At 39.0% G+C, this 24,660-nt stretch overlaps 1 protein-coding gene across 1 annotated transcript in view; it reads left to right on the forward strand.

Moving 5' to 3' along the window:
• The window catches only part of LOC126336927 (DNA-directed RNA polymerase I subunit RPA2), a 200,177-nt gene that overhangs the window by 82,681 nt on the left and 92,836 nt on the right, over positions 1-24,660 (forward strand). Inside the window, exons 10-11 of the mRNA XM_050001097.1 lie at positions 7,360-7,649; positions 15,089-15,286. Coding sequence (XP_049857054.1) covers positions 7,360-7,649; positions 15,089-15,286 — 488 coding nt within the window. The remainder of the gene's footprint in view (positions 1-7,359; positions 7,650-15,088; positions 15,287-24,660) is intronic.

A 24,660-nucleotide genomic window follows, 5' to 3' on the forward strand; every position in this document is an offset into this window, starting at 1 on the left:
TAAAGTGTTCCCAAATTACGTCTTCAGGATTTGCCTTCCTCCAGGATATTCTGTACTTTTGCAGAGCTCCCCATGATCCTAAATGTGCTGGAGCAGATGAGGCATCTTCCAGACAAACAGTTTCTCATCTGGCACAATACCCTTAATAGCCTACAACCTTCTCAGCACATGTATCCACCTTAGAAGATTGTCAGTGGATACATGACCAGCTGTATTTCCTTGAAAGATGGGGGAAAGCAAGTGTCAGTCCCTAGGAAAGCCCTAAGAGCATTCGTAGAGGTATTCTACTTAACTTCTGGTCTCAGAAACTGACATACGGCCGGGAGAGCGGTGTGATGACCAGATGCTCCTCCATATCCGCATCCAGTGACACCTATAGGCTGAGGATGACACGGTGGCCGGTTGGTACCATTAGGCCTTCATGGCCTGTTTGAGAGGAGTTTACTTTTTTTTTTTTTAATTCTACTTAACTGCAAAATCCAGATCACCACACATTATTAGAGAGAAATTACTTCTTACAATAGTCATCAAAATGAGCAAAAAATGCATTGAGAAAGATTCAAAGAGAGCTTGAAGTCTGATATTACTCTTAGATGATACCGTGGCTCATCATATTGATGTAATAGTCACTGACATGAAAAATCAATTGCTACCTTGTCTTCGTGATAGCCCAAAATGTGCCCTACACCTTGGTGACAACACTGGTATTAGAAATGTTTCCCAGGTTCTAATTGTTGTAGTTGTGGTCTTCTGTCCTGAGACTGGTTTGATGCAGCTCTCCATGCTACTCTATCCTGTGCAATCTTCTTCATCTCCCAGTACCTACTGCAACCTACATCCTTTTGAATCTGTTTAGTACATTCACCTCTTGGTCTCCCTCTATGATTTTTATGCTACACGCTGCAGTCCAATACTAAATTGGTGATCCCTTGATGCCCCAGAATATGCCCTAACAACCGATCCCTTCTTCTAGTCAAGTTGTGCCACAAACTCCTCTTCTCCCCAATTCTATTAAATACCTCCTCATTAGTTATGTGATCCACCCATCTAATCTTAAGCATTCTTCTGTAACACCACATCTTGAAAGCTTCTATTCTCTTCTTGTCTAAACTATTTATCATCCTCGTTTCACTTCCATACGTGGCTACACTCCATACAAATAGTTCCAGAAACGACTTCCTGACACTTAAATCTATACTTGATGTTAACAAATTTCTCTTCTTCAGAAACACTTTCCTTGCCATTGCCAGTCTACATTTTATATCCTCTCTACTTCAACCATCATCAGTTATTTTGCTCCCCAAATAGCAAAACTCCTTTACTACTTTAAGTGTCTCATTTCCTAATCTAATTCCCTCAGCATCACTTGACTTAATTTGACTACATTCTATTATCCTTGTTTTACTTTTTTTTAATGTTCATCTTATATCCTCCTTTCAAGACACTATCCATTCTGTTCAACTGCTCTTCTAAATCCTTTGCTGTCTCTGACAGAATTAAAATGTCATTGGCGAACCTCAAAGTTTTTCGTCTCCTTGGATTTTAATACCTACTCTGAATTTTTCTTTTGTTTCCTTCACTACTTGCTCAATATACAGATTGAATAACATCGGGGAGAGGCTACAACCCTGTCTCACTCTCTTACCAACCACTGCCTCCCTTTCATGTCCCTCGACTCTTATAACTGCCATCTGGTTTCTGTACAAATTTTTGTTAAGAAAATGAAATGCAAGAGGACTTCCTATTTTGCAAAGCTCTGGAAGGGAGGACTACAGGCAAAGGTATTTTCTTTCTTGTGAATTCCTTTTTTGCTGACAACAGTCTGGCATGGAGAAATTGTTGGTATATGTTCCAGTGGGATGGCAGTATTTACTGGAATTAAAAAGGGATTCATGACAGGAGGTGTACTGTTTCTCCTTTTGTAAAATCCATACAGTGCATGTTACACAGGGAGGTGTTGGCTTCTAAAGTAATATAACTGGAAGTCAGTGAAGTGCTGAAAGATGGAGTCAGTGTAGTAAATTTTGTGAAAGCAAGAGTTTTAAATGGTGGGCTATTTTCATTCTTTGCAAGGGGTTGGGTTATATGTATGATTCGCTTCTGTTGCGCATGGAGGTATGTTGATTGTCTCGTGGTAAAATGCTTTTTCACATTGTGGAGGTGAAGGATGTACTTTGTCTTTTCCTAATAAACAGCAATCCTGCACTCATGGCTCTGTTTCTGGATGAAAAAGGGCTTCTAATATTGTGCTACGTGGTCAACATTTTTGAGTAGCTGAATGATCTTAACGTGTCAATGTAAGACCAAAAAAGTAATATATTTCTAAGTGAGAAGGAGCTTTCATTTAAGAGAACACTTGGACTTTGGAAAACCCAGATGGAAAAAGGCAGTGTATTTTCTTGACTCTGATTCCGTGAAAAAAAAAAAAAAAGTTGAAAGTAGGTAAAATTGGTAGAATTGATGTAGAATATATTGAAGCTCCTAGTCAACAGTTTGAGGGTAAATTTCCAGAGCTTCATCTGAGTATGACTGGATCCACAAACCACTTGCTACAATCATAACAGACCACTTATCAACAGTAGAGCAGGAGGAGCTGATACAAACACTCAAATGTTAAGACACTTCAAAATGAATTTAAATTGAAGTCTCTTGAAAATTTTTGGCTGCAGACTCAGAATGAATATCCCAATTTAGTAGAAAGGACAGTGGAAGTGTTATTACCCCGCACATCAACTTACTTGTGTTAGCCAACATTTTCTGGAATTGTGTTAATCAAGATGGAACATCAGTCTTCACAGCAGCTGGAAGGTGATTTGCAACTTGCTGTGTCAAAGAACCAACCAAGACTGGATTTGCTTTCTTCACAAATTCAAGTACAAGCATCGCAGTAAATGTGCAAATGACAGAAAAGTTCTGAATTTAGCACCATGTAGATTTTTACTGTTGTTTATTTTGTTTTGGGATGATCAGTTTGAATATAACAATTCCTGAATGGACATTTAAATGTTGTTTATTGTTCTACTGTCATTTGTAACTCGTGGTCTCTCAAACATTAGAACATTCTAAATGAATTAAAAACAGTGTTGGTATAGTTCAGAGAAGCTGGTGGCGGAGGGAAGGACCTAAATGCACGAGTTGTGAAGTAACAATTGAAATTGAGCATGTTGTGTTCAACTGCATGTTGTGCCACTGGATGATCAACTTTGTTCTTGGCAACAGCTTGGTGCTGGCCATTCTTCCTAGTTAACAGCTGATTGACAGTCACGCCAACATGAAAAGCCGTGCAGTGTTTGCAGCAGAGTTTTTATATGACATGGCTACTTTATGGGGGCCCCGGCTTGTGATGGGATAGGATAAGTCTGAGAGGACTGGAGTAGGAGGTGCTGTGTGGATGGATTGGGCAGGTTGTGTATCTTGTTCTGCGACTGTAATATGATCTGTGTGGCAAGGGATTGGGAGTGGGAGTGGAATAGGAATGGACTAGGATGTTGTGTAGGTTGGGCAGTCATCACCAAACTGTTGCCAAGAACAGTGTTGACAACATGGTGGCACAAAATGCAGCTGAACATAGCATGCTCAAGCTCAGGGACGGCCATGGCATGCCAAACGGCACGCATGTACAGATGTGCTACACACGTACCGTCCAGGGCTCGGTCCATCTTGCCGCTACTCGGCTTTCCTCGTTCTTTCGTGGCACTGCTCGGCATGGCGCAACATTAGACTAGCTGTGCGATGCAACATCTTTTCATCCGGCATAGGGTGCATTAGTTGATTCGTAGTGGCCGCCATGTTTATTCCTTGCTATTTGTTAGCACACACGCGGACGTTTATAAGTACTGTACAGTGGTTGTTGCAATGGAACACACGCTCACAAAGAGGCGGGGTAGTGACACATCGTCACGAGCCTAGGATGAAAATTCTCGATGTCTATTATGCAGTCGCATACTCGCCGGGCACCGCAAATTTGCAACGGAATGGCATTATAACATCACACACAAAGGTCTTAATGATGTAGTTGGGTTGATAGATCATACAAGTTGGCGGAATTAAGAAGACGTAGTGTTATGCAGCGAGGCGGACTGAACGCAACTACCACTTACAAATCTTTGTTTTTCTGATGTTTGTATTTGTACATATTTGTCGTTAGAATTCGAATTTAGAGTTCACTCAATTTTTGTTTCCTTTTTTTAGCCTGCAACCGAAAGTAGTGACCTGTCTTTGAGAGCAAGCTACAAAATAGCGCTCAAAATTGCAAGAGCGAATAAGCCTTTCAGTGATGGTGATTTCATCAAGGAGTGTATTGTTGAGGTGGCGGAGCTCTTGACACCATTGGAAGTAAAGAAGTTTAGTGAAATTAGTCTTTCCGGACAGACAATAGCTCACCGCATAGCTGGTATGGCAGCGGATGTCTACAGGCAGTTATAGTGCCTGCAAGTTTATTGCATTCTCGATTGCTTTGGACGAGTCGACCGACATTTCGGACAGAGCACAACTAGCGATTTATGTTTGTGGAGTCGACACAAATTTGCATGTGATGGAAGAACTGTTAGATTTAGTACCAATGAAACACACAATGAGGGGTGCCGACCTGCTAAAAGCAGTTGAAGAGGCAGTTGAAGCCATTAGCCTGAATTGGAAAAGGTTAGTTTCAGTCACCATGGATGGAGCGCCAGCAATTCGAGGTGCTCAGAATGGGCTTGTAGCATCGTTGTGTAAAAAGCTAGGACGATCGACAGAAGATTTGTACGGAATTCATTGTTTTGTACACCAAGAAGCTCTTTGTGCTAAGTATGCAAATTTGGAGCACGTGATGAAGTTGGTAGTCACCATAGTACATTTTTGAACAGTTTCTCATGGAACTGAACGAAGAATACGGAGATGTTATTTACCACTGGGAAATACGTTGGTTAAGTCGAGGATCATGCCTCGAAAGATTTTTCAATTTAAGACTCACTATTGTTGAGTTCCTGAAGGAAAAAGGAAAGGCAGAGCCAAAATTAGAAGATCCAAAATGGATTGCAGACCTTGCCTTTTTAGTTGATCTGACTGCACTCTTGAACACTCTCAATAAGACTTTTCAAGGTGAGTAGCAGTTTATTTCTGATCTGATGAAAAAAGTGGATGCATTTAATAAGAAACTCACATTGTGGAAGGAACAACTCATGAAAATGAATACCGCCCATTGCCCTACGCTCTCTCTAAAGTCAGAGAGAACGCAACTTCCAACGAATTCGTTTCTGTGTTGAAGAAACTAAAGGCACAATTTTCTAAACATTTTCAGGACAATGCCAGTCTGACATCTGTTTTTGAACTATTTTCTAGACCCTTTGCCGTTTCAGTTGAAAGTACTCCAGTGCAAATGGAATTGATCGATCTGCAGTGTAATTCCCATTTAAGAGACAAATTTTTTTACGTAAAAACTGGCCAGGAATTTTACATAGGTTTTCCTCGGGAAGAGTTTCCCCGTCTCCACAATGAGGCTGCAAAAGTTATATCACTGTTTGGATCGACATACATGTGCGAAAGGTTTATTTCGATTATGAAACTAAATAAGTCAGGATTACGTGGCAATCTGAGTGACGAAAATATGATAAACTGTCTGCGTTTGTCTGTGTGCTGTCAGTTTGTGCTGGATATGTTCTTTATTATGTCTACAGTGAACCAAAAATAATTAAATTAATGGTGATAATTTTGTTGTATTTGTGATATGTTTTGTTGAGAATTGTAGTTATTGCAAATTTTGTACAGTAGTTCCAGAATATAAAATTTGCTTGTTTCACATGTAGTTGGAATCACTTACTCCACATCATACTGCATGCTGTAGACTACTTTCAAGTCTGTTTCTATATCTCAGCTTAAATGTTGTAAAAATTTTATGAGTGATGATGTGAGAAGCACGATATTGTTGGTGTAATGCAGTTTCAAACCCAGTGTTATTGTTATTTTTCTGTAGGTGTACGAACAGCCAACAAAGATTCAGTATTGCTCAACATGATGTGTTGTACAGAGCTTAATATTATCAAATGCCGTAATATGAAACTAAGCCACATGCTAGCAGGGCAGTGTTCCTTATGCGAATGCACTGACGCGTGCGGTGTGTTCGTAGTTCTGCGCATGTGCGCACAGTCAGCTGGTGTGGTAGTGGAGGACATGTAGCGTCAGAAGGGAGCAATCCGCACGCATGTCAAACCTCGGCACGCGTGCCGCGTTCTTGGCCGTCCCTGCAGTCAAGCTCAATAGCTGTTTCAAAACCTGGCCCATCTGAATCCTTCCCTCCACCACCATCTTCTCTGAACTACACAGATTGAGTTATCCCAATGACACATCTTTCCCTCCCGTAATAATCCTGGCCTCGGTCTCAGCTAACCCACTGCCCCCTCCCCCCCCCCCCCCTCCCAACCCCATCCCCATCCCCATCATCCATCCAACAGTTTCCCCTTCCTCTGCCCTGTCACTCCCTCCTATTTTATCTCCCCAATTTGCCTTCAGTGTGTGCCACTCCTGCCTTCAGTGTGTGCTGCTCCCCACCTGCCACCCTTGCCTCACTCATTCCTTGCTGGCAAACCATTCACCTCCATCTGAGCCACTAGCCATCACTCTCCTGCCTCCTCCTCCGTCTCCCCACCCCACCCCACCCCACTCACACCACAACCAGTCCGCCTGCTGAGTAACAAAAGCATTGGCATCGCTAATCCAGCTGGCACCCTGTAGGGGCCTGTGTGTGTGTGTGTGTGTGTGTGTGTGTGTGTGTGTGTGTGTGCTTTTTTACTCTAGCTCATTAAAGAATGACTCCAAAAGCTAGTAAGTTTTTAAGTTTTCTTTCTTTTGTGTGTGCCTATCAACTACCCAACAAGTTGGCTTTTTGGTTTCAGTCAGTCACAGAAAATGTTGGCAACTTTAAATCGCATACACACTGGCCAGGGAAGAAGTGTTGACACTCTCTAAAAATGGGTAAAGATACCAACTTCAAATTGTGACTGCGGAGTTTAAAAACAAACAATCCAGCACATAGTGTTACCTTGTTGTGTTCTCTGAGGAGAGCATTATTTTGTCTTGTTTCTTCCGGTAGTATATGGCTCAGGGCTTGCAGTCACACATTAGGAGTAGATTTTATTGTGCCACTGATAATGCTCATGTTGTCGTTTAATACCACATCAATCCTGTTTGTCTATGGGCTGCAAGAATGTTCTTAGAACATTTCTAGCTGTTTTATATAGCCACACAACATATTACAATAACTTGGCAAGAATCAGTGTTTACTATTAAGACATAGTAACTTACTCTTGAGTATAATGATAGTTTAATTTCTCATGTTTTGTTTTGTTTTTATGAACTAATGTGCTCTGTACTTATTAACAGGTTTCATTTGTCCTGCTCATACACCTGATGGCACTCCTTGTGGATTGCTGAACCATCTGACCAAAGATTGCGTAGTGACACAGGCAGCAGATCCACAGTTAGTGGCTCAAATTCCATCCATTTTAGTATCGTTGGGTATGCTGCCCCTGGGATCGATAACTCTTTGCTCGTATAACCACTCACAGTGTTTTGTTGTTGTTTTGGATGGACGTGTCTTGGGCTATGTCCCAAAAGATGCAGCTCCTAGTCTTGTACAACAGCTACGCCTGATGAAGGCCCATGGTGTGAAGGTTTGTACTTAGTTTCATACTGTATGTAGTTTTTGCAGCATAGAGGAAAAAAAAAAAGAGGACATGGGGGCACACAGAGCAAGAAAACCACAATACTACATCATAGTATGGTCAAATCTAAGTCTAGCTCTATTCTTGAAATCACTGTGTAAAGCCCATGAAAATGAACTTGTTGTGTTACCATCATGAGTTCTTCCCATTTCGTTCATGGGCAGAGACTAAAAATGTAAATCCAGTAACCTTAATTTTTCATCATTTATGCAAGTAGTTATTGTAAATGCCCTACAATGTGTCCTTGGGATTAGAGTAGGAGTAAAATGACATTGGTTTCTCTCTGAGTTGTTTTCTGTTTTCATTCTGCAGATCCAGGAAGAGAAACTTCAGTACTCCTAGAATTCAAAACTTTTTATGAACTGTAGGTCAACTCAGCCACAGAGCGTAATGGACTGTACTATGGAGCAGAAGTTGCCTCCAAAGTATACTGTACAATCTGCAATTTTTAACGAAAGAAATAGCATTTAATGAACAGGTAAAATGATGCGTGTAGGTGCAGTGAAGCACGGACTCTGAGTTTTACATTAATTGTTAATGGAGACATGACATGATACAGATCACAGTGCTAGTAATCATTTTTTTTAAAAGTGCACATAATTTTTTTTAGTGAAAAAGGCACAACTGATTTCCTTCCTCATCCTTTTTTAATCCAATCTTGTGCCCCACCCCCAATGACCAAGCTGTTAGCTGGATGCTAAACTCTAATCTACCTTTCTTGCACCTTTTTTTGTGACAACATTACAAATTGGGATAAATTGCTGCTCACCACTTAGCGGAGGCTTGGAGTGGCAGACAGACAGCTGTATTCAAATGTAGGCAGTTGGATATTATTGGAGTCATTCATTTTATTTATTGTATGGCCTACATTGCTATTCTTATATACTTTATATACAATTTAATTACAAATTGATATCCAGACATAGCCTCCTCTATTACAGATAGGAAGTCGATGAAGGTTCCCTTGTAAGATTGAACAGGGCATTATTCCACTAAGCACTGGGTTGTTTGTTTTTCAGCACTGCAGTCGCAATTTGGAGTTGGTATCTCTTCCCATTTGTAGAGGGCATCAACACTTCTGTGGTCTGTGCGTACGTGATTTAAAGTTGTCCACACTATGTGTGACTGATTGAAGCCAGGCAGTTTCTAATTTAGCTTGAAGCTTCGGCAATTTGATAGACAGTGTTCTCCCCAGTGTCGTTTCCAGAGATTCTGGATGTCAAAGTTGGAGGTCGTCATCTCTTTAGCAGTGGGTAGTGGTGGACTTCCCGAAGTTTTCTGCGCTTCAGGTCAGCTATGTCATGTGTATGGGCAGCTGAAGTTTATTAATTACATTGTTGTATTCTGTGAGGAGAGCATTTTTTTCTCCGTATCTCATCTGGTGTTACATGGCTTAGGACTGGCAATTATATACTAGGGGTAGATTTTATTGTGCCACTGATGATGCACATGTTGTCATTAAATACTACATAAATTATTAATCCATACTGGAGCACAGTATTCTGCCACTGAGTAGATAAGGCCAGTTGCTGATGTGCAGTGTGTTTGCTGTGGACCCCCAAGTAGTGCCCTACAATTTATGGATGAAGACATTTCTTGTCCTCCTTTTGCCTTCAGTCTTTGTCCGGTACTCGTAAGTGTGTGTCCTGCCCAGTGTAACTCCTAGATATTTGGGGTAGTTGTTATGGTCCAAAGATGAGATTGATACTTCTGCCTTGTTTGGGTTTGGCTGCAGTCTCAATTTGCAAAAATAGCCACTCAGTGACTTCAGATTGGTCTTTAGTGGCCTCAAATGATCCACGTTGTGCAGCTAGGGCCCAGCCATCTGCATAGCCAAACTTCCTAGATGGTCTGTTTGGGATGTCGGAAATGTGAAGATTGAAGAATGTAAGGGCAACAACTGAGCTCTGTGGTAGCCTGTTGTTGAGTAGCTTGGTGGAGCTCTTTCTTTCTCCGGTAAACACTTTAAAAGCTCTCCCAGCAAGCATGTTATTGATCAGCCTAATTGTATTGTTGCATAGAATTATTTGAATTAGTTTGTACAACAGCCCAGACAGTGTCATAGGCTGCTTTCAGATCTATGGGCGGAGTTGATGTTTTTTGCTCTTTCTGGTAGGCTGCGTCTGTACAAGTTGTCAGGGGAAGCACTTGGTCAGTGCAGCTTCTGTAATACTGGAATCCTGCTTGTTCATCTGGGATTGATTCCAGTATTTTTGGACTCAGTCTGTTGTAAAGGAGTCTCTCAAGCACTGAGCTGTGCGATTGGTCTATAGCTCTTTGGCTGGTCACTTGGTTTTCCGGACTTAAGCATTGTGATAATCGTTAGAGTTCTTCATTTTCTGTGGTATGTTCTCCATTGCCACAATGTTTGTATGAAACTCTGCAAGCCATTTTTTGGCATACTTCCCACACTGAAGAAGAAATTCTGGATGTATTCCATTCAATCCAGGGCCTTTCCTGCCGTGACATTCTTCAGTGCATCTCTAATTCTGTTAACTGTAAACTTGGAAGAATACTGATCCAAAGATGTGCTGTTCATCTGAAGGGCACTCTTAAGGCAGGGTGTATATGAGCCGGGACAACCAGGAGATCCGGGAAAAACCTGGGAATTTTTTCATCCGGGAGAAAACCAGGAAAAACCCAGGAATTGTTTAGAATTCCGGGAATTTTTCATTCTTTTAGTTTTCAGTTACATTTTTGTGACTTTGACTGGTAAGAACCAATACTCTAACAAAGGATATTACTGCATCCCGCTACTGCAAAATAATACTGCGGTAACACAACACGAAGGAGAGAAAAGAAAAACGAAAATAAATCTTAAGTTGCAATGAAATGCGCCGTATACAACAATAAAACAGTGCTCATACAAGTGTCTGCCAACAGCAAAGTGTGTCAAAGGCTTTAGGAAGACTGCAATGCTTTATAACAACAAATTGTGTCTGATGAATATGATGTGACAACTGTTTAAATTAGATTTGTTTGAGCTGTTGCGGGCAGGCTCTTGAGCATGCGCAGTTGAGTCGCGCATGAGAAATACCTTCTCCTACATCTGTTTACAGAAGTGTGGCTGGGCACCACTACTTAACATTGCCCCCATTCAGAAATATAGTAAATCTGCGGCTGTTGCACAGAGCAGCCTGAGTTGAGGTGGGGAGTCTCCACATGATCTGTGTTTACATTCAGTAATTTTGTTGTTTCCTCTTCGTTTATTGCTCTCACGTTAAATGATAATAAAAGGGATTTTTGTTGCAGGGAGCTATCAAATGAATTAAAATACGCTTGCATAATTACAGAAGGCTAAAATACATTATTAGTTTCAGACAGTCAAACATTAATTGCCTTACAGAACAATGATTTGGCTTAAAATTAATATTGTCTGCTGAGGCTGTCAATTTATTTGAAATGAAGTGTTTAATTTCACACTATTGGCTTGTTTCAACTTTCGCTACATTTCAAGTGCACGTATGGCATTATGCCATAATAAAGACCCAAACATGAGATAATACAGTACCGGTACTCCAAGAAAATTTACATATGAATGTGCATTTTAAGCCGAATTATGCGTTTTAGTATGGTTCACGAAATTCTGATGATCTTGAAGTATCGTCTGATGTCTTGTTTCTTTTATAACTTTTGATGAACTCCGGAAGTATCACTGTCTGACTGTTGTGACTGAACTTCTCAAACACATGGGATTTGAACTTTACTTCTCGTCATTGGGGACGAAACATTGTGTTTAGAGTGTGGCCCACAAAAAAAACATTAAAACTGCGAACACCTCAGGATCGCCAAAACCTAAAAAAGTAAGAATGAGCAAGTCAGAAGTCATTTTCGACACTAAAGGTCTGGTTCACAGAGAGTTCGTTCCTTGAGACCAAATCGTGAGTGCTACGTACTATATTAATGTACTGGAAAAACTGCAAAAAAGAGTAACCTGAGTGAGAAAGGAGATGAACAATATCTTGGAGCTCTACCTTCACAACACTCTAAACCACACGTCTGTGTGTCTGTGAGTGCCTGGCGGAGCACAAGTTGACAACAGTTCTGCAGCCCCCCCCCCCCCCCCCCCCCCTCCTCCCCAGTTGGGATGTGTCTCCAACTGTCTTCTTTCTCTTCCCAAGGATCAAAACTGGACTGAAAGTAATCCGTTTCAGGTCGGTTGAAGCTTTTCAAGTCACTGTGACAGGGCCCCTTGATGAGGTCCCCGGTGAAGCCTTCCAGGACACACATTGTGCATGACAGAGCCACTGGAAGTGTGTAGATGCCCAAGTAAATTACTTTGAAGAATCTCGAACTTTTCTAATGATTAAAAAAATTGGACAACTTTTTGGACACATCTCCTGTTGTAGTCATAGGCCATTACGTTTCTGCATTTGCCGAGGCGTACAATTTTACATATCTGAACCTTCAAAGTAAGTTGCCAGTCTTTGCACCACTTTGAAATCTTATCAAGAAATGGCTAAATACTTGTTCAATTTTTTTTCAGGTGGTTATTAATTGTAGTTAACTGTATCATCATATCATCTGCAGAAAGTCTGACATATTGACGTACAAGATGAACAGGAGGATCCAAATGCTCCTCTCTGGGGCACACACAAAGCCACTTCTACATCTGTCAGCGACTCTCCATTTGAGATAACATGCTGCTTCCTGTTTACCAAGAAATCCTCAACCCATTCTCAAACTTCATTTGTTGTCCGGTATTATCAGAGTTTCCTTTATAAGTTTTGGTGTGGTGCATGATCAGATGCTTTTGAAAGTCAAGAAATACTGCAGCCACCAGATTTCTTTGATGCATGTCTTTCAGGATGTCATATGAGAAAACTTAAGAGTTAAATTTTGTATGACCCATGTTTATGAATCCATTATGGTTGGTATGGAGGAGCTCATTCTGTTGGAGGTACCTGATTACATTCAGAATGTGTTCCAAGATTATACAGCGTGTGTGTGTGTGTGTGTGTGTGTGTGTGTGTGTGTGTGTGTGTGAGTGTGTGTGTGTGAGTGAGTGAATAATATCTGACAGGGGCTTTGTGGATCACTTCAATTCAGCATTTTCTACAATTTTTTAAATGGTCACTGTGGTTTGATAACTGATTCTTGTACAGTAGGCCCTAATTATGGAAAGCTCATGTCCACTTTGCTGCATCTTCACTTGTTCTCTTTAGGACTCCTCTGCACATCAAGTTAACAATTTGAAGAAGAATTGTATGTAGCTTGAAGCACACAGGAAGGCTTGTAATTTCATTATGATATGATGGAATTTATTTTCAGCTAAGCATTTTTTTCACATGCTTTGACTATAATGATGATTTGCCATGTGGTTAAGATACTGAACACACTTTCAGCAGGACAGCAGTTCAGGTTCCTGCCCAGCAATCCAGTTTTAGGCTTTCTGTGGTGTCCTTAAATCATTTCACACAAATAAAAGTATAGTTTCTTTGAAAGAGAGACAACTTTTTTTTTGTGTGTCCTTCACCAATCTGAGTTTTTGATATGTCTCTAATAAACTTCTTATCACTGAACACTAAACCCTTATCTTCATTCCTTCCTTTCTTCAAAGAGATGAATTAATTTTTAAGTGCTAATGATTCTGAGGTAAACAGAGTATATGTATAACATGATTCGACTGAATCAAACAGAATGTTAGAGAAAGTACACATTGATTAACGAAGAAAGAACATAATTAGTCTGAGGGAAACTATCAGTCATAAGAAAGAAATTGCAGTTACTATTTGAAACTTCTGGTTACACATTTTGATACTTATTTCTTCAGCTGCTCATAAGTTTTCTGTAAATACACATTAGAGATGGAGGAGCATCTAAATTAACAGAAGTCAGTATATGAATTGCCAGAAAAAAGAATCAGATACCCATAAGAGTTTTCCATTTCTTTTAAAATATATTGTAGGAGCAATATGTATGGAGTACATGGAACAGTTACATTTACCGAGCAATAGCTAAAGTGATTCTGAAGTACCAGGGATGGCCCATGCTGTATCATCCATATTAGTGTGTAGTGTAGCCTCCATGGGTGTCAGTGCAGGCACTAAATCTGGCAAGCAGTTGATCGTAAAGGTTACATACTGTCTTGGGATGTATTATTCCACACGTGCTTGATATGTTTGCATAGGTTTGCAAGAATAGTGGTTGGATGAGTTACGTGAGTCATTTGTCGTCCCATCGTTACACAAAGATCCTCGATTGGAGACAAGTCTGTTGATCGTGCTGGCCAGGAAAGCTGCTGCACATCTTGCAGCGCATGTTGTGTTTCACGGGCTGTGGGGGGGGGGGGGGGGGGCGTTATCCTCTTGGAATAGCAGATCACCTTCCTGTTGTAAGATCAGCAGAACGACTGGCCAAACTATATTCTACCCATATTGAGCACTCTTTATGCAAACAGCATAGGTGAGAGAAAATTTTAGCATCTCACATCCCAGATCATATGGCCTGGGGTGGACTAGTGTGTCTTAGATGAATGTACTGTTCTCTACAGCACTCACCAGGTCTATGTCATACACTTGAACGACTGTCACTTGCATGCAGGCACGATCTGTTTTTGTCAACGAAAACCACAGAGCACCATTCCGGCATCCAGGTGATCCTTTGATGGCAACACAGGTCATGCATACCAGTGCTGTGGTGTGTGCAGAAGATGGACTAGAAGTTTGCAGGCCTGTAGACCCATTGCTAACAACCAGTGTGCAACAATTCATGTTGACACTTCTGAGGTCTCATTTGCTCTTATTTGTGCTGTTGAAAGCTGTATGATCTGTCACTGCTGCTCTTACCATACAATAGTCTGGGCAGGCATAAGTGCCGCAAGGGCATCCAGAATTTCGTCTAAAAGTGCGGGAATGCTCAGTTGTGCTCTGTTGCCAGCATTGAAGACAACTGGTGTGGCACTTCCATCTCCAAAATGACCAACCCACCACTACCGTTTGACCCCTCTCAGATCTGCTACATTGGCTGTTTGAAACACAAGTAACTCACCATTGCAAAGTGTCTGCTTGCTCCACATGTCTACTGACATTTGACTGAACCTTGTGTCCATTGGAATTCCTGCGTAAAGGTTGGACACAGATGGTGCTCTGATAACTATGCCAGTGCAGTATCTGCTGGCAGATGATGCTGAAATCATTATCAGTATATCTGACACCACTTAGGTGGCATAATCTGTCATTGATCAAAATTGACATCATCTAATTTTTTTCAATGGTGTATTAAACATTTAAAAGATTTGATCAAAACCTAGTAAAGGATTTTGTAGGGCAATGATTTTGAATCCCATTATTCACTATTCTGTAATCCTCTTGTTTATTACTAAGATTTTAATTTCTTCTTGATATGTTAGTGTGGTATCTTCATTACTTTGTTTCTTTTATTTGCAGGTTCCTAGAACATTAGAAATAGGATTCATACCTGGAAAGTTCGCAAAAGGCCAGTACCCAGGGCTTTTTCTTTTTACGGGTCCTGCTCGCATGATGCGGCCCGTGATCAATTTGTCAACAAACACATTGGAATTGATTGGTACACTGGAGCAAGTTTATCTTGATATATGTGTCAGACCTGAGGAAGCATATCCCGGGGTAAGTTGAGTTTGCCATCCTGCTTTTAAGAGTAGTGAAACTGTATAACATCAAAAGTAAGCTAATGCTTTGCAGATTTGCTGCTATGCGACAAAGATTTTGTTTTCCTGTGCTGGCTTTTTACAGTATTTCTAATTTACTCTTCTTTGTGATCTGTATGTTTTAAAGTATTAAAACTGTGTTGTGATGTGCTGTATTGAGTGAACAGGTTCTAAAGACCGGTTTAAGACGTATTGGTATTAGCTGCTACTGGAGACAAAATTCTTGGTGGCATGACCTCGCTACTTCAAGTAATCAATGCTTTTGTGAATAGACCTTTTAAGGCTCACCTGCAACAACTTAACGTGAGTGGCTTCTTCAAGGAGTCTTATGAGAGTACAGAATTTTGCATAATTAAATTTGGGAATTTTCCCTTTTAACTCAGAAATGCAAATTTTTCTGTACCCTCATAAAATATAAATGAGTAATCGTGTCATTTATTAATTCTATAATAGTGTGGAAGTCCACATTTTGGATGTGGTATTATGTATTAGTACATATATGATTGAGTTGAAGTATTAGTCTGTCTGAGATATTCCTTGGGTAGCCACGCGGCAGAAGTCTTTATATCACAACAGTTACATCAAGACGCTTATAACACAATGTGGATGCTGAATGGGGCTCTGGAGAAGGCAGTGTCAAACTTCATGAACAATGTCTATCAAAAAGTTTTTGAAGAATATCTGCAATTCAGTTCAGTTGTATTGAGACCCCTCACTGAGTGCATGTTGTATAAATTCACACAATAAATGTACACTTCTTACTGAATCTAGTGGACATTTATTGGAAACCTGTCATGGGGTGATCCTGGAAATAGATACGAATCTGGATTGAATTGAAACTCAAAATACAGGAAGAAAGTGATTGCGAAGAATTTTGTTACAGGAATTTAATATGTGATTCCATCAAGAATTGATACAAGAATTAGTATTCTTTTATGTCTGGATTTCAATCCTGTCACAGATGTAATAAGACTGAAGAGTATTTTATTAATTGTAGAAGATAGTTAAAGAGTGAAAACACCATCATTACATATGTAAGTGCTTTCGGACAGCAAACAAGAATAGACAACTCCATGGAATAAAAGAAACTGAAGACTTTGTGATAAAACCTAATGAAAAGTGCAACTGAATATTGGTCTTTACATTGCATCCGAAATGATTTAAGAGGCTTTATTGATATTAATACTGAAAAATTGTGATTACATAGTGTTTTTAGGTGTATGTAATATTTACCTCCTGTACTAATCAACAATAATTGGAATTGATACAAATGTTTGTTTACAGCATTAAGAAGTTATTAAGTGCCACATAATTTAACTGAAAATAATTTTTCAGTATTTATTACAGTCTACAAAGCAGAAATAGTACTGAATTTTCTTGATGACAGAATTCAACAACTTGTCTGGGATATAAACAAGAAGAATATGATATCATTGCACACTACCTAACAACATGTATAGATTGGCAGCTTGCAAGCTACAATAAAAACCATTCCAACATGACACAGTCAGCCTGTACTGTTCGCAGCCAATGTAGCAATTGGCACAGGGGCAGGAAACGGAAGCAGACGAGTTGCAGCTGCCAATTCGCAGACGATATATCAACAGTGTCTGCTATATTAAAATCTGATTGGTTATTTTCTTTTAAGATACAATACACTGTGAAGTGATGTCTTAATTGCAATTGATTTTGTCCCTTAATAGAGTGAAGTAGGTACATGTACCTATTTACGATACCAATTTATCAAAGTAATTTTGATTTCAAAATAAAACTATTCATTATCGAAAGGTAAAACTAAATAACATTTTATTAGTTAGTTTATAATAACAGTTCTTTTCAGTTTATTTTAGTGCTTAGTAGAAGATTAACAGTGGTTCTCATAGGGAAAAATATTGCCTTAGAAACAATAATGCAGCTGTGATTGCAGAGCAGTCAACAGATTTAACGTGAGCACTTTAATGGCAGTCTTTACACAAGGATGACAGATTTTCTCACATTTTAGTGAAATAAGTTCTCAGTTAAATGAAAGGATTGACACTCTACAGAGTACTGTATACTTTGGCGAAAACAAGGTATGAGATTTAAAACTAGGTGCAAGATTTCTATGATTATTTAGCTTTACTAAAAGATAAGTTCGACAACAGTATTGAACATTGTAGTATTGTTTTGGTACAGGATGTTCAAGGAAATGAAGAAGAAATAATAAACACAGAAAGTATTTTAGAATGTAGTAGAGTTAAGAAAGTAGAAACTATTACATTACATATCAATGAAATGGAACCTCAGTAAGAAATATTCAGAGAACTTATTGTCATCTGTAATTACTAGGAGTGTGCCAGTTATCATTAACTAATGTTGAGATACTTCGGAGAGTGGAAAGCATCCGCACTGACATACATGTATGTAATATACATACTTATAGAGACTAGAATTACTACTGGATGTGACGCACCAATGCTGACAATAAGTATTAAATAATTTAATGTAGAATTACTGAGCATTTGTAAAGAATGTGACAATTATTTTGAAAAGTCTTAGCAAGTAGCCAGTGTGCCCAGTTTCAAAATTTAAGTACTGAAGTATAAATTGGAATGACTTAAGAATATATTTCTTTTGGAAGTTTCATAGATACAGTTGTCTATATTACTTTTGGAAGTTTGATGGGTACAATTGTCTTATTAACTGTTGAGGACTGCTACATGAAGAGAATTGTTTAGATGAACTTCATAGTGGGAAGGAATATAAGTTACTAGTAGTCGGTTTGTGTGTGTGTGGGGGGGGGGGGGGGGGGGGGGGACGACGACAGATCTTTGTGCCCTGGCCCTGGCCCTGCCTAGCAGACACCATCACTTAGGGTGTGTTATTATGATGGGCTGAATGATGCAAAGATCGATGAGGAACTGGGACGCAACTATTGAGGTCAAGAAACCTATATTATTATTATTATTATTATTATTATTATATTATTATTATTATTATTATTATTATTATTATTATTATTATTAACCTTTATTGGTAAGAACCTAAGTGGTGTAGATTAATATAATGTGAAGGATTGGGAACTTATGGAGAATCTACAAATATCTATCTTGATGTTAGTACCCTTCATGCTATATGCAAGGAAGAACCCTTTCTGTTCTTGCTATAGGGAAGTATCTATTTGGCAGGAATTACTGGGGTCTTTGTACTTTGTGCAGAGAAACCATATTTTTTCTGCTACACAGAATGGCCAGCTTTTGGTTAGAATTTGTTCAAATAGGAGAGTCCACCAGAAATGGTAATTCGATTAGAATCTACTAGTAATTAAAATGCTTGAGGAAAAGGAACATTCTTGAAATATTCCACTGTGAGAGGCATGCAGTGGTTTAATAATGCCATCCCAGAACAAGTTAAGATTAAAAATATTATCTAAATCAATGAATATGTCTACCCAAGAACAATTTATAAATGAAGATTTTATGGCATAAAAATTAGCATATTTTTGTAATGGATTTTGTGTATTTAATTTATTAAATGCCAAAATTGGGTTAGGGTTTATACCATTTTACATTGAATGGTAGTAATATTAATTGGTATGTGTTTGTGTGAAGAAATTTTGTACTATTTTGAATTTGCTATATGCTTTTCTTAGGGGGGGGGGGGGGGGCAGTAATTTAGCTTACTTGAGGTAGTTAATTTCTTACCCTCACTTACACCCTGAATTTCTGATTAAGCAAGATATGTTAATCAGCCGTTTTTAAAGTCTAGTCCACATAAGTCACTGAATTGAAGCGTATAAATGGGGCAGTGAGAACCAAAAGGGTCTAAAGCACACCATCATGAATTCTGAGACTTCAGCATGAGTGCATGCTTATTACATTGGTTGATCTTAAGGTAAACTATTTTTATCTGTATCTATATGCTCACACAGTATATATGAGTATTCATTGAAAGATGTGTTGCTCTGTGCTGCCCAATTGTCATGGAGGGTTGGCAACATAATTTAGTGGATACATCACATATGCAGTAGTAGTACTTCATAATTGGAGGTATATTTCAGTGTTACCTGTACCTCAAGCCACAGAACGTGCTTAATGAAAATGATGATAATAAAAGACTATGAAGTGTTGGAATAGGTCATAATTGTGTGTGTGGTGCATTTAGTATCTGTTCTTTATATTCTGATTCTAGTTTCACATTAACAATAAATTTTACAACTCTCTAAAGAAGCTATTTTAATAAATATAATCCTAAATATTAATTAATATTTCATAGCATAAACTGGGTACATTATTTTTTCATAGGAATTGTAAGATATTAGAAAACTAATCAGACCTATACGAAGTTGATTTTCACAGTCATCTATTTTTCTCGAAACTTTGTGTCTGTGATTTGTGCCTGTATTGTTCTCGGTGCCTCAAATAGTTTATGGTCTAATTTATTATGATTTTACCACAATTAATGAATTCAGGGATAGATTATATGAATCACATTCAAGTAAATTGTGAACAAAGCATTTTCGTATCTATCTTGAGAACACCAGTATGCTATGTGGCCCTTCACCATAGTCCAATTGACTATTGGATTGCAATTATACAGATAGGATAGTTACATCAAAAGGGATCTAATTACAATATTTTTCTTCAAGATTTAATTCTGGAACAAGGGTGGTGTCTTTATTGCATTAAATTTACTCAGTCCTTCTTTAGAAGTACATTGAACAGCATGACGTTTCATTTGGCATTGCGCTGCGGCATTTTTTGGTTGGTACAGCTCCCTGAGTTCAATAGAATCATACTGTCAGTGCTGTTCAACCTTCACTATTTGTTCATGATCTGAAGGATATTTACAGGTCAGTGGCTGTTTGCACAAAAAGAGAGAGCCCAGCAGTCTATCGTCACAATGCTTTAAAGTGTTTGGGAATGACAGAAGAGAGGATGAATTTGCATAAGCAACAGGTGCTACATATTTGCTATGAAATGACATTACAATACCATACAGAAAGAATTAAGATTTAGTTGACAATGAAAGAGTAAAAAATTATGATGATCGCCAGACAGGATTTGTTATTCTGTACATTAGAAAGCACTTTGTGTTAAATTTGCAGGGCTGGAGTGTGTGAAGAAATTGGTGATACCAAATAGTAAAATTTTTGAAGTCATACACATTAATCCATTTTCATTGCAGCAGTTTTCAAGACCTACAGCAGAAAGCAAAAGAAAAATCCGCTCTACAGAAGGAAAATGAAAACTGCACACTAGAATAAATTTGTAAAAGAACACATTACAAAAACTGCAATAAAAAAGGGAAATCAAACTATGGAAAATCCAGTATGGAATATGACGATATTATGAAAAGCACCGAAAGATCTGAGTTGGAACAAGGCTCCTGGAGTAGACAACATTCCATTAGAACTACTGAAAGCCTTGGGAAATCCAGCCATGCCAGAACTCTACCATCTGGTGAGCAAGATGTATGAAACAGGCGAAATACCCTCAGACTTCAAGAAGAGTATAATAATTCCACTCCCAAAGAAAGCAGGTGTTGACGGGTGTGAAAATTACTGAACTGTCAGTTTAATAACTCATGGCTCCAAGATACTAACATTAATTCTTTACAGACGAATGGAAAAACTGGTTAGAAACCGATCTAGGGGAAGATCAGTTTGGATTCCTTAAAAATGTTTGAACACATGAGTTAATATTGACCCCACGACTTATCTTAGAAGAGAGATTAAGCAAAGACAAACCTACATTCTAGCATTAGAGAGAGCTTTTAACATTGTTGATTGTAATATTCTCTTTCAAATTCTGAAGGTGGCAGGGGTCAAATACAGGAAACAAATCTCTATTTACAATTTGTATAGAAACCAGATGGCAATTATAAGAGTCGAGGGGCATGAAAAGGAAGCAGTGGTTGGGAAGGGAGTGAGACAGGGTTGTTGCCTATACCGATTATTATTCAAACTGTATACTGGTGAAGCAGGAAAGGAAACAAAAGAAAAATTCAGAGTAGGAATTAAAATCCGTGGAGAAGAAATAAAAACTTTGAGGTTCGCCAATGATATTGTAATTCTGTCAGAGGACCTGGAAGAGCAATTAAATGGAATGGACAGTGCTTTGAAAGGAGGATATAATATGAACATTAACGAAAGCAAAAAAAGGATAATGAAAGACATTTGAATTAAATAAGGTGATACTGAGGGAATTAGATTAGGAGATGAGTTTTGCTATTTGGGGAGCAAAATAACTGATGATGGTCGATGTAGGGAGGATATAAAATGTAGACTGGCAATTGCAAGGAAAGCATTTCTGAAGAAGAGAAATTTGTTAACATTGAGTATAGATTTAAATGTCAGGAAGTCATTTCTGAAAGTATGTGTGTGGAGTGTAGCCATGTATGGAAGTGAAACATGGACGATAAATAGTTTAGACAAGAAGAGAATAGAAGCTTTCAAAATGTGGTACTACAGAAGAATGCTGAAGATTAGGTGGGTAGCTCAACTAACCAATGAGGAGGTATTGAATAGAATTGGGGAGATGAGGAATTTGGGGCACAACTTGACTAGAAGAAGGGATCGGTTGGTAGGACGTGTTCTGAGGCATCAAGGGATCACCAGTTTAGTACTGGAGGGTAAAAATCGGGGAGGGAGACCAAGAGATGAACACATTAAGCAGATTCAGAAGGATGTAGGTTGCAGTAGGTACTTCGAGATGAAGCAGCTTGTACAGGATAGAGTAGCATGGAGAGCTGCATCAAACCAGTCTCTGGACTGAAGACCGCAACAACAACATGAAAAGGATAGTTGCTACTCACCATATAGTGGAGATGCTAAGTTGCAGATAGGCACAAGAAAAGTCTGTCAGAAGCTTTCGGCCAGTTGCATGAGCGAGAGGGGGGGGGGGGGGGGGGGGGGAGAGAGAGAGAGAGAGAGAGAGAGAGAGTGTGTGTGTGTGTGTGTGTGTGTGTGTGTGGGCGCGTGCGCACGCGCATTAAAAGCCTTTTTTGCCAGAACCTTCAGACGGTCTTTTTGTTGTGCCAATTTGTGACTCAGCAACTCTACTATGTGGTGAGTAGCAACTATCCTTTTCATAACACTGTCAAAAAGGGATATCATTCTGTCGTAGTGTAGTAGATATCTACTGCAAGATGGTAGTTCTTCATTGCTGTAACTTCATTTCCCGCAGCTTTCAGCTCTGCTGCCGGCTGCGATGGCCAAGCAGTTCTAGGCGCTTCAGTCTGGAACTGCGTGACCACTACGGTCACAGGTTCAAATCCTGCCTCAGGCATGGACGTGTGTGATGTCCTTAGATTAGTTAGGTTTAAGTAGCTCTAAGTCTAGACGACTGATGGCCTCAGATGTTAAGTCCCATAGTGCTCAGAGCCATTTGAACCATTTTTCAGCTCTGCTTGTTTAAAAATTGTGGATTGTTAGTACTTGATCCTTCCGTCGTGTCCTTAGACGATGTAATGGAGCTGGTCAATATACCTACCCTTTTTTGGTAAAATATTGAAGAACTCAACACATTATAATTCACAACATGATCTGAAGAGATTGAAATTGCAAATTGTTTATTATCTGTGTGTGAATATACATTTGTGAAGCATAAGGCTGACTTAAAATAACTGTTTTATGAGGAACATAATCATTTCTGTATTTCTAATATAAATGACAGTTTTATTCATTTGAGCAGTTGAGAATATTTAGGTTTAGTTTTATAATCAAATTGTTTTCCATAACTGTTCCAATAGACAAAATCAATAGAAGACTGTATTTTTTTTTGCATTAATGAAATATTAATGAAATCATCATTCTTTGACCAAGGATATTCATTATATCGATCATGTGAACATTCTTTGTATTGAAACTGATACATCACTATTCTTGTTCACTTGGAGTGTGTGTAAGGTCTTGAGGAGGAGGCAGCTGTGAAGTTGTTGCGAGATATAACAATGACATGATAGCAGTTCTCATTAAGAAGAGTGTTAAATTTTGCAAACTGCTAAATGTGAAATAAATTAATTTTGAAGAGAAATATGTTCCTGCATTGTGGCATTATTGATTTAAAGTATGGACAAAGAGAACCTACACACCTCTTTGCAGCTTTTGCATGATGGTATCATTAACTTTGTTATGACTGTGCCAAGGGAAAGAACAACTTACTACAAATCACAAGACATCAGTTAAGTGCAAAATACTTTTACTGATTCTTTCACTCTTGACTTCGTGCTTTTAATGGTAGAAGACCTATAATCTCCAATACACGTGCAGTGATTGCATAAAAATTGGATTTATTAACAACATTTTAATTAAATTTTCATACTGTTTATGGTTCAAAAAGAAAGAAGAGGGGTCAGAACATCCCCTTGGGTGTTTTCCAGCTGGTTGAGATTGGAGGGCTCAGTTAGGGAGGGGTTAGTCAATGTAGGGGTTTCCAAACCACTGGTACAGGTCATCTTTCATTCTTCATTCCCATTTTCCTTCCATAGTATTGTAGACAGGTCCACAGATCTTTCGAAGTATCTTCCTCCCAAAGGCACAGATTACTTCTTCAGTTTCTGCTGATGTCATCCAGGTTTCACAATCGCATAAAACAGAGCCAGCCACGGCATGCCAAACTTCACACATACTTTGTGTGGGGCTGCGGCCGTGCCAAAGCTCGGCCTGTCACTAGACTTTGCTCACTCCTTCTCAGATGTACACGGAACAGTGCGAAATTTCATTTAGCATTGCATTGCGGAGTTTTTCGTGTGGTATGACTCTCTGAGTTAGGTAGATTGTACTGTCAGTGCTGTTTAACATTCACTATTTGTTCACGGTGTGAAGGGTATTCACATGTCCAGTGGCTGTTTGCACAAAAAGAGCGTGTCTAGCAATCTATTCTCACAATGCTTTAAAATGTGAATGACAGAAGAGGGGGATGAATTTGCATAAGCAACAGGTACTACATATTTGCTATGAAATGTCATTACAATAGCATGCAGAAAGAATTTAAAGATTTAGTTGACAACAGAAGAGCAGAAAATTTCAATGATTGACAGACAGGATTCATTATTCTGAACATCAAAAAGCACTTCATGCTAAATTTGCAGAGCCAGAGCATGCTCATCATCTTAGAACATTGTTTAAGCTGACACTGTTATCATTAAAAATCGTTAGATGAGCAAGAGACTGTAGTGTAGTACACAGTTAACACACCACAAACTTGACATGCAACATCGTGGATTTCTGTCAGGTTTTTACAAAATAAAGTTTTGGTCTTAATGTACTATTTTTTATATTCAATAATCATAGTATCTAGTATCATACCAGTAACAGTTCTACATTAGTTTAGTATACAATCTTCGACTTAG

The sequence above is a fragment of the Schistocerca gregaria genome, chromosome 2 (assembly GCF_023897955.1).
Source record: "Schistocerca gregaria isolate iqSchGreg1 chromosome 2, iqSchGreg1.2, whole genome shotgun sequence".
NCBI lineage: Eukaryota > Metazoa > Arthropoda > Insecta > Orthoptera > Acrididae > Schistocerca > Schistocerca gregaria.